Below are 11,860 nucleotides of genomic sequence, written 5' to 3'. Positions count from 1 at the left end.
GTGATTTTTCTCTCACGAAAAATCAAGAGTGCTCCAGAGTCCGGTCCTTGGACCTCCTCACATTTTTTAGGTGATCGCAATTCAGTCTCATGTCTCTAAATATCATCTATATGCTAATGCCTCCCAAATTTTTATCTCCAGTTTGACCCTTCCCCTGTATTCCATACTCACATAACCAAATTTCTACTCAGCAAATCTTCATGTGTGTCTTGTACTGTCTCCAGTACAAGTCTATCTGGAGATGTCTTACTTCCTCATTTTCCCCACCCAAACCAACCTGTTCCTCCCAGTTTTCCCCATCTCAATTAATAGCATCTTTATTCTTTCAGTTGCTCTGGTTAGAAGCCTTTGCTTCATCTGTGACTCTCCTTGTTCAATTCCATATGTATAAATGTATGTGAAAAACTATGTATATCTGAAGTCTGGCCATCTCTTATTATCTCTCTTCTACTCTAGTTTTAAACCACTGCGCTCTCTATCCTGGATTATTCCAAAAGTCTCCTCAGTCAGTGATCTCCCTGCTTCTACAGTTGCCCCAATAGGGTATTTTCTCCACAGATCGGCTACAGTTATCTTTTCCAAAGGAAGATCAGAGTAAAAGCCAAAGTTCTGTCAGTACCCTACAAACACCTGCATGATGTCCCTATTACTTCGCCAAATTTATTTCCTACCTTAAGTAATGCACTTATGCCCGTTGCTATTCCTTTAACTTGCCCACCAGGCACATTTTTCCTCAGGACCTTTTCACATTTGTTCCTTCTGCCTAGGTGCCCTTCCCCAGACATCTCCATGGCTGACTCCTTCACATCTTTCAGATTTCTGCTCAGTCATTTGTATTCTGAGGGAGGCCTTCGCTGATTTCCTCCACTGCTTGCCCTTTCTCTATATCTTTCCCTTGCCTTTTTGATAAATTAGGATTCACTTATCACCTGATATGTTATGTAAATGTTTGTTGTTCATCTGCCTTCACGAGGACAGGACCTTTGCCTGATTTTTTCACAGCTGTATCCATAGAACTTGACACATAGTTGGAATGCAGGAAATGCTTTTGAATGAATGCATGCATCCATAGATGCCAGTTGTGAGCACTAATCTTTTCTCTTCACTTAATGAAAATTTCAGTAAGGTATCAAAATAAGCCCACACCCTGTGAAAAAATCTCTAGGCATAGAATATGAATCTAAGGATTTTTCATGTTATTCTTTGTTTTTCAAGCACTTAGTACCTTGTCTGGCCCATAATAGATGCTCATAAGGAATGTTTTGTGGAATGACACTTTTAAACACATGTTTTATGAGCACAGTCAGTTCTCATTATTCACTGAAGTTATTTTCTTTAAAGTCACTGTGAATACTGAATTAGTAAACACGGAACTACAGAATTAGAGGAAATACAGAATTAGGTTCCTGTGAGCCTCTGGTCACAACATTTTCATCCACCAATCAATATATATCCTTGTTTTGTGCGTGTTTCTGTTTAAAGATGCCTTATTCAGTGTATGTATTGATTCTTTAACGTTGAACTCACGGCCAACATCGTTATAACTCAGGCCTCAACAAAGCTCATCTAACACATTTTCTCTGCAAGACACGCTTCAGCCTTCTTGCACTTAGGAACAGTACACAGTGCTTCAGAATCAGGCTTGGGGGATATTTTAAACAGTAAAGTCACTAATTAAAATCATAAAAATGCCAAAAAACATGGCACTAAATAGACCACAAAAGGACATTTGTTTATAGCACCAGAGCTGAAAACAGAAGGCAGAGCATCACTTTATCCAGCCTCAGCTGCAAATGTGTACATTCAGCTACTCAAAGTTTTTGCTGTTCGATGCATGTCCATGAACTACTGAGAAAGCAGTTGTAATCCCATTGATTTGGGGATTACAGATAAATTTGCAATATGGAATAAACTAATTTGCAATATGGAATCCATGAATAATGAGGATTAATTGTACTTTGAAAGTAAAATAGTGAATCAGCAGACTTATGCTTGACTAATTATATCTTTAAAAATATCCTTTTTGGTTTCGTTGCGGACCAGGAGAATGCCATAGTAATAGAATTACCAATTCATAGACTCGTTTAATTCCTTATGACTTTAGATATGTTTTTAACTGCCTCATTGATAGGTGAGAAAATTAAAATCAGAAGAATAAAACAACTTTCTCTCTGTCACTTAGCCTTATGATAGTAGAATTGGGACTAGAGCCCAGGCACTTGTTTCCTCTATAGGAAATAGCTCGTTCCACTTCAATATGCTGATTCTTAACCACTTACCTGTGTTTTCCTGCTTTTCCCTTAGCAAGGAAATCAGTAAGGTGATAAGATCTCTTAGGTTGTCTTTCTAGAAATTCAAATGATACAAAATTTGGAGAAAAATAGAATTAGTAGTAGTCACCTAATTTCCTTCTTACAGTATAGCACTTATCTCTCCAGTGAATTAAAGTTCTACTTCCTTACAGCAAGTCATTATTACAAAAGTATCTCCTAAAAACTAATGAATAAACATTCTGCTAGAACACCAGGTGAGCTTTTATGGCTGCCTGTCAGGTCATCCTTTTCTAGGAATGAATAGTTTTTTCTATAAAATAAGAAATTTACTTTCTAAAGACTGAATTGTGTTTTTGTCTCCTACTGTATATTACTTATAGCAGCAAAACCTTTTGTGTCCACAAGATGTCACTAAAATCAAAACTTAAATTGCAAGCAGTTTTTAATTTCAAATGTTATGTCTTAAGTTTATTTCTAAAATTCGTTGGTTTAATCAGCATTTATTAAGCATATATTATTTGCTCATAATCACTGTAAACATGTTTATTTGAAAATTGACATTAATTTCCCACAAAAATAATATTATAAAGGATGATCATACATCCAGGATTGGCTATAAAAGTTAACCAGTAATGTATCTGAACATAACATATATGATATTTGAACTATTTTATAGGGCCACTGGACTTTGTGAAGTGTTGTGGAAAACCAACTTTCCATTATAAGATTATTTGTGGAAAAGGTCCGAGTCAAGATGGAAATTATGTGGAACTAGAAACAGAATTCCCTCCTCTCTCAAATTGGAGGTATCCTCCTGAATTTGGGATTTGGGAGCTTTTTGAACGTGATTCTTTTCTACTGATAAATAAAAAGAAAGGGCACGTGGTGAATTTTGGATTATGACTTATTCTTCATGAGGACACCACTCTTCACTACCCACAGATTAATTAGTCGAGGGCTATCTGAGCATTTAAAAGCAGAGGGAAGCCTTTCTTTAGCATTATCTAAAGTTATTACTAGATTATCTTAAAATACTCCTACTCTACATGGAATGAAATCAAAGTTGCACACAGTTCTTAAAGGTTAATGTTATGAATACTAACATACCAAATAATTAAATAAAGATTAGATCTAATTTAGTCACGGGTTTTCTGTTTTATATCATTTATTTAAATCTTTTAAGGACTTGTTAAAAAGCAGAAAGTTGATGATGCTGTTAACACTACCTAGCTAGCACATTTTCCTCTCTTACTATTCAGTTAAATGCCAGTCTATTTCAGATGTTAATTATTGTATCATTTTAATTTTGCAATCTTAATTTTACAAATAAATTCAGTTTTAATGGAAAGTTAAAGATTCCATTGCCCTCTAAATAGGTGTCATGGAAAGAGCCTGAACAGAGTGTTAAGTAACTTGGTGTGTGAGCTTTTGACAAATCCCTTAATCTTAATGGGCCTTAGCTTCTTCTACTGTAAATGCCTGTGTGAAAGCTAAGGTAATTTCAGCATATGTGTGAGAGTAGATAGGTAGCTTCTCACCCTCTTTTGTGGTTCTTCTGGTTCATCTACCCAACTGCCTTAGTAGCCCACCATGTGTCACCTTTAGGAAATTTAGCCACTTAATTCACCAAGTACTGTCAAAATATTTTTTTTGGCACACTTAACAGCTAGCTTCCTGTGTCTTTCCTTCACCTCTCTGGATTCTCTTTCATTCTAGTGAAGAAAACCCACCTGCTTTATCCTCTTTCCTTTACCTTTGTCAGATATAGACTATGAACTTCTCTCCGAAAATTTGCCATTCAAATTCAAAGCTCTGTATAGAATCATATAATGTAATCTTTAGTTTTCATATACTGTGTACATACTATTTCAGTGGTGTTCTTTCTTAAATAAGCTTCTAGAATCTTATGAAGTTTGTTTTTCTGTTAGTAGAATAGGCATTTAAGAAACGTTTCTGACTGATTTTGTCATTTGAAAACTTGACTTTCAAGGGCTTTTTTTTTTTTTTTTTTTTAATTTTTTTTTTGACAAATAGCCGATCTCAGGGGTACTTTTCACTGGAAAGTTAATTCAGTACATCTATTTTAATTTTCAGGCCACCCCATCCTGTCAAATATGTATGTAGTCATAGTTGAGAATGAAAGTTTAAATTTTACTAATCATATGTAGTTGGAAGAAACCTTGGGTTAGTAGTTAGCGTAAGGTCATAGTGCTCTATTGTTCTCTAAATGTGAGAAGAATAAATTGTGACATTTTACATTTGTTTTCAATTTACCTACTGGCAAAACATACTTTTTTATATCTATATGCATATTGTTTTCATTTTCTCTTCTGCCTTTAAGGAAAAATTTCTACTAGATATTTAGAAGTACTTAACATAAACATTTTTAGTAAAGTATAATTATTAAGGGGAAAATATGATAGAAAGAACAGTAGTTTGCCTTTAAAGATGTATTGTTGGTACTGGCATCTTTATTAAATTCTCTTTTACCTTACAGTGTCAAAATTTTCCAAATGGCTAGCCAATTCTTTCTATACTTAGACTTTATGTAAAGCAGTTACAGAAATCTGTTCAAGGATTTTGATGTTGCTTGCTTTATATTTTTAATGTGTTACTAAGACTTTGATAAGCATTATAAATAACCAAGGCCACTTTTGTCTTAAAAGTCGTGATTATTTTTCTTTTTTCTTTTTAAACCTAGGTAACTGTGGCGATCATGTTGTCATAATGAATACAAGGCACATCGCATTTTCTGGAAACAAATGGGAACAAAAAGTATACTCCTCACACACTGGGTAAGACAGCGTCGTTATCAAGAAAGACAGGCAGTTGAAATGTATTACTTTAATAATAGTATTGATCTTATTTAAAAGAAAAATGTATTTTCAAAATTTAGCATTTAAGAAAATACTAATTTTACTCATGCTACATATGTAATTTACTCAGTCAGGAAAACACAAACCTGTACCAAATACTAGTTATTAACTGACAATATCTGTTTTTTCTGGAGACTTTTCACATAAACCTCTCTGATCAAGATTATTCTCATTTTTTAATCAGTCTTCTTTCTGCTTCTTGCAATTCATCTTACTGCTGTTTCCAGGACCATCCTGAACATCTGAAAGTACTTGAGATGTTTAAGGAATGGTGAGTGAAACCCCGAATTTGGAAGATAACCTAAAATCTCCACAACATACCTTTCAAACTGTAGGTCTCTCGGCTTGTGTTTGAGCTGTCCCGGTCTCACAGTTCATAAGGCAGCCCATTTATTCCACCTTGGAAATGGTCTAACTTTTACAAAGATCTTTATGCTATGGAGTTGTAATCTGTTTTTCTCTAGCTTTCATATTGGTCTTATTTTTTCTCTTTGGGACAAAAATAATTATGTCTTCCACATGACATTCTTCAGATAATTTTGAGACAGTGATCAGTAAGGGCCCACTGATTTGTCTTTTCCTTAGTCTAAACATCTATAGTTCCTTCAGAGTTCTTTATATAACTTCACTTTAAATATCTCCATCATTTCTTGTTTACTCTTCTCTAGATAAAGTCATTGCTTCTTAACTAAATACGCCTGCCTGGTTGTGCTCTGATGGTCTCCAAATACAATGTGACTTCTCCATCTCTGTTATGCGGTGTTCTATTGCCATAGAACTTTTCAGGGCCATGTTACTATGGGACACGCTGAGTTCACTCTCAGCTAAAACTCTTTTAAGTCTTTTTCAAACATGCTGCTGTTCATGTTTCCTCCTTCCTGTGTGTTTTAGTTTCATTTTAATCCAACTACAATACCTTAGGTTTACTCCATGTTAAGTTTTATCTCCAGGTTTTTAAGATCTTTCGAGATCTCGATTCAGTCATATAATGTTAGTTAACCCCTCCTCTTCAGGTCATGTACAAATTTAATTAAGCATACCTTCTACACTGTTATGTAAGATATGGTTAGACTTGTCGATCTTTCATTCTTGATCAAAATTATTCTTTTCTTTCCAATTGCACCTTTGTCTTAGACAAGCAGACTTTGATGTTCCCATCTTTTTCTTTTCATCTCTTGCCCAGGTAGGTCTTAAATGCTTGGAATAACTTATTTGCTTCCTTTAGCCGGCCTTTGCCTATTCCTCCCCTTCAACACATTTATGAAATCTTTATTTAACTTAACAAAAATAAATTCACATCCATCTTTAGTACTTTCTGCTATTGGCATATCTCTACATATAAACCAAATTCTATAAAATTTACAGGTAATTAGGAAAGAAATATGAAAAGTCAGGATAACATAATGTGATCAAACCATAAAGGGAAGTATTGATACAAAATGCTAGGTAATTCCTATAACAATAATATCTGTAGTATTACTGCAAATGAAGGAATATAATAGCACAGCTGATAGCGAACTGCTAGTGTAATGTATCCTCCCGGTAGTGTCCCTGGTCAGTAGTGCTCTCTCACCTGTGAAATTTCAAATGTCTTTGCAAGTTAATGGCATCGAATTACCACTACTGCTTCATAATCTTTCATTTTAGCCAACATATTGCTGTTTCTTACCTCTCTGCCTTTGCATGTGTTGTTCTCCTTGACAAGAATGTTTCTTAAGAACCCTCCTTATCCATTAAACCTGGCTCAGATGTCACATCCTCTGATGCCTTCCCTATTTCTTCATCCCCCATAGAGCCAATCACTTTTTTGTTTCTCTGTTTCTGTTGACTCTTGACTTATATTTTGGACATACTACTTTTAATATGCTCCTAATACTTTATTGCAATTATGTGTTCAAAATTTAACTTTCTAATTGTAAAAGTTTTAATACACGCTAGTACTAGAAAATACAGAGAAGTTTAAAGAAGGAACTAAAAATCACCCTTCATCCTTTGACCCAACATTTTAATATGTATGTTAATATCCTTTTTCACTTAATATAAAATTCTCAGAGAGCCCTTTTATCAGTATTATTTTTAGTCATTAGGCACTAGTATCTAATATGATTTACCCTACTTAATCATTGCTCTTTTTTTGAAATTAAAATTTTGACTTTTATAAAGAAGTGGAAAATATCTTTATCCATTAAGCTTTTCAGTATATAGTTATTTAAAATTCTAGAAATTTAATGAAATTGAGAATCAAAGGGATGATCATTTTTAGGCCTTTGATATTTCCAAACACCAGTTTACTATTGCAATAGTTGTACATAGGAATGTCTATTATTACAAAACTGTACACAGTATTATCATTAAAAATTGTTTAATAATAAAGCTCTGCAACTTCGATGGGCATGCAATTATTTACATTTGCATAATAATGAGCTTTCAATGCTTTCCTGATCACTTTCTCTGAACATTTTACCTATTAAGAATATTAATCCACTATCATACTTTTTACTTTTTACAAATTTTCTTTATGATGTGTTCTGCTTTATGGTTATTTAATTTTTATATAATTAACTTTTATGTAATCTCTCTTTTCCTTTGTAATTCCTTCTGTGTTTTCGAGTCTCAAGGAATTCTTTCTTGTCCAGATATTTTATAAACATTCACTTCTAATGGTTTTAGAGGTTGAGTGAGATGGGTATGTGTGCACTTTGGACTTTGAAGTCTAACTCTTTAGTCGTCTAAATATACTGGCATAATTTAGGGATATAGCTTCCCATTAGATGTCGCAACAGAATTTAGTCATTATTCTTGAGGACAGGATCCTATGGGCTGTATCTGTATATCTCCAGCACCCAGCATAGCAGGCAATCAGTAAATGTTTACTGAGTTAATATGAATTGAAAAACTCTTGGCTAACATTCAAAACAAATATCTTCTACTGCAGTCAGGCTATCCTGTACTGGAGAAGAAATTTAGTTACTTTTCCATCAATAAAAATCAACTGAGTGTTGCATTACTCAAGATGTGCTCCTACTCAGAATTTTACAGTAGCTCTCCAAATTTTTCAGTGTAAAGTCCAAACTCCTGAAATATAATGTAAATGGTATTATGCTTTATTATTTGCCATCTCAGTGTTCAAAGTCGAAAGATCATCTTTAGCATAGAAATCATAAAGTGTTTTTTTCCATGGAAAGAAAGAATACAAGAATTGAAGTCTAGAGACTTATTTCTTTCTCTGAAGCTGAATTTCTATGAAACAGATGAAAGAATATCAGTTTGAAAATTACCTATTTTTCTCAGCAAACTTTTCAGTATACTTAAATTTTATTCCTAAAAGGTGGTTCTTTAAATCATCTTAAAGACTTTTCAAGTCTTCTTGAAAGAAGCTGATAAAAGGAATCACATTTAGGCAATCCTCAACTTCCCTTGCATCAGCCATTGATTTTACATTTTCTTTTTTCCTTCCTTGAAAATCATTTAGGCTTTATTTATCCATTCAGTGTAATAAAACCTTACATCTGTATATTATTTTTGTTTAAAATTTCTTAAGCACTTTGACAAACATTTTCTCATTTGACTCTCATAAATATCTTGAGAGGTAGATGGGGCAGATGTTATCATTTTTCTTAGATGAGTAAACTCATATGTAAACAGGTAAAGTGAGTTAGTTGCCTCATATTATATTGGTAGCCACTGGCAAACTGAATCTCTGGTATACAGGTCACTAATCTGCCTCCAGTACTATCCCAAATAAACATATATTTTTAAATCTCCATTTTATCCATTTTATATATAATTTTGATCTGAACGCACTGAAATATTTTATTACTTAAGACCAAAAATAACTCTTAGGGATCTTTTACCAACTGTTAATAAGGAACAGGATCATGACCTGTTGAGAGTTTGACTTGGCTTAAGAACCAAATGGTCTACCACTATTTTCCCCAAATCTGACGGACCACTAGTTTATACAGACATTTTGCCTGATTTGGCAGGGAATATGAAACATTTTGGTTCATTGCCTTTTCTTTCTTAATTCAAGCAATGATAAACAACGCCATCATGAATGAGTAAATGACTGAATGAATGAATGAATGATGAATCACTTTAAATTCTAATAGAAATATAGTTATCCCAAGAAATTTTTCAAGATGTGGGACTTTTATGAAATAGTGGTGGTTACCCACTTAAGAGAATAGCATTTCAAATAGCATAAGTCACTACTTAATTTTTAAGATACTAGTGGATAGCATAGTTTCCAGAAACAAGTATAATTTCATAATAAAAATGGTTTTTGTATTATAAAAGAATTTTCTTTTCAAGAATACTGGACCATAGCCTACTCTCAGTTTTAATGTCTTTGCTTCTTTTAACAGTTACCCAGGTGGATTTAAACAAGTAACAGCTGCTCAACTTCACCAGAAGGATCCAGTGGCAGTACGTGTAGCGCATTTTTTAATATTTATCATCTGTGGAAAGACTGGTTCAGACTCTGCTTTTTCAATTTTCCTTCTAATGTAGCTAGCATTTGAAGCTATAAATTCTTCTCTTTAACTGTATCACACAAGCTTTGATAAGTATTATTTCATTATCATTCAATTCTGTGTATTTTTAATTACTATTTAGTATGTTTTATTTAGTCAAATAATTTTGATGCTTTTTAAAAAATTTCTTGACACAATTGCATGATCACCTAAAATATGTGTTTGCTGAAAATTCCTTGGAGAGAGAGAGAGAGCAAGAGATAGTTATGTATATATGTGTGTATATTTATATGTCCATTATATCAAATATACTAAGTACGTTGTTCCAATCTTATATTCTTACTGACTTTTTTTGCTCATTTGAGATTTATTAACTACCTGAAAGAGTTATATTAAAATCTCAATTGTAGATTTGTTCATCTTTCATTGTAGTTCTGTCAGTTTTTGCTTTTTATCTTTTGAAGATTTAGTGTCAGATAAATTTAAGTTCGGAATTATAATTTTCCTAAGATATTGATCAAGGTACATACTGACCTACCCTCTTTACCTCCAGTGTGCTTTATAACTTGAGGTCTACTTTTTTTATGTTAATATAGCTATGTCAACCTTCTTTTGGTAGTGTTTGCCTGATATAACATTTTACAGTTTTAAATTGTACTGAGCTAGATTTTATTTTCTGTTTTCCTCCCCTTCTTTCTTACCTTCTTTTGGATTAATGGACTTTATTTACCAGAAGTCTAAGATTAGTCAATATATTTACTTCCCTTCAAATTAAATCAAGGCACTTAGAAGATTTTTAACACCTACTCACCCTCACAATCTATATGCTTTCTCTATTCAAGATTTTTTTAAATCCCTTCCAGTTCAAATTCTTGTTATTGTTTTACACAGTTACTGATTTATGATTTTTTTGCTTACGATCCCTTCGTGTAACTCAGCCTTCCTTCTGGGCTGTTTCCCTCTTGAAGTACTTCCGACACTCCTGTAACGATCTCTTAATAGTGAACTCACTTTTTTGTCTGCACCTATTTTTATTTTTGCCTTCACTCCTAATAGTTTTGCATACATATGCAATTCTAGAATAACCACTTTTTTCTCTTAGCTTTTTGAAGCTATTATTTAAACAGAGTTGAGCTTCTGTTATTACTGTTGCTAAGTCAGATGTCAATCTAACTGTTTCTTTGTATGTATTCTGCCTTTCCTTTCTAGATACTTTTAAGATCTGTGGCTTTGGATTTCATGTTTCTTTTCAAATCTTGTTATTTATTTTGCATGAGAATTGGTGTCTTCCATTTTGAAAATTTGTCAGCTTCTATATCTTCTAATATTGGCTCCCTTTCTTCTTTATCTGTTCTTTCCCTTTGGAAATCTAATTATACTTACAGTCAAATGTCTCACTTTATTGTGCTTGATTCATTAGCTCTCTTTCGAATTTTATGTCTCCTTGTCTCTGTGCTTCATTATAATAATTTCTTTAGATCTACATTCTAGTTCTCTATTTTTTTACCTATGTCTTATCTGATTGACCCTTTTATTGAGTTCCTTTCAATTTTTATATTTTTATATATAGAAATTGTACTATTTGTTTCTCTTTCAAGTTTGCTGGTCAGTTTTAATCATCTTTCTGTTCCTTTGTCATCCTTTGGTTCCTTCTTATATTTCTTTAAGCATATTAAACATAATTCTTAGCATTTGTATTCGAGTCTAATATTTGTGGTCTTTTTGAATCTATAATATATTGTTTTTTGCTAAAGATACTTGGTAAGCTCATGTACCTTGAACTTCATCTCTGAGAATTCTTTGAGACCTATGTTAAAAAAAAATTTCTTCAGGAAAGCTTTACTTAGCTTCTGGCAGGTGCATGGGGCTCTTTAAACTATTCTTTAGACTTCCGGATTTTCTAAGACCTCTTTAAGCTATACTTTAGATTTTGATCCCTATAAAAGGGATGTATTTTGGGCCTCAAATTGAGCCTTGAGAGGTCAAGCTCATGGTTAACAGTTACCTATCAAGAAATACTCTTATTTTTTAAATTTTCCCATTCTACACTTTGCTGTTGCCTTTCCACTGAAATCTAGGTTTATGGTGGAGTCTTAGTACGGGAACCCAAAGTAGTATTCCTTTAAAACACAAGCCCTGCACTAAGCTGGTGATCTCAGGACAAATGCTAGCCCTGGCACTTATTCTTGTAGTACTTTCTCCTGTTTCTGGCCTCCAGTAGGTTCCATGCTTTAAA

General features: G+C 33.3%; 1 protein-coding gene across 3 annotated transcripts in view; it reads left to right on the top strand.

The window, feature by feature from the left end:
- The window catches only part of MRPL13 (mitochondrial ribosomal protein L13), a 37,218-nt gene that overhangs the window by 5,216 nt on the left and 20,142 nt on the right, over nt 1-11,860 (top strand). For all 3 annotated transcript variants that reach the window (XM_011360764.2, XM_023530964.1, XM_011360765.2), the window contains 2 exons: nt 4,975-5,068; nt 9,517-9,577. In XM_011360764.2, coding sequence (XP_011359066.1) covers nt 4,975-5,068; nt 9,517-9,577 — 155 coding nt within the window. The remainder of the gene's footprint in view (nt 1-4,974; nt 5,069-9,516; nt 9,578-11,860) is intronic.

The sequence above is a fragment of the Pteropus vampyrus genome, unplaced genomic scaffold, assembly GCF_000151845.1.
Source record: "Pteropus vampyrus isolate Shadow unplaced genomic scaffold, Pvam_2.0 Scaffold59, whole genome shotgun sequence".
NCBI lineage: Eukaryota > Metazoa > Chordata > Mammalia > Chiroptera > Pteropodidae > Pteropus > Pteropus vampyrus.
Note: the sequence above shows the minus strand (reverse complement) of the source record. Positions and strands in the feature narration are given on the sequence as shown.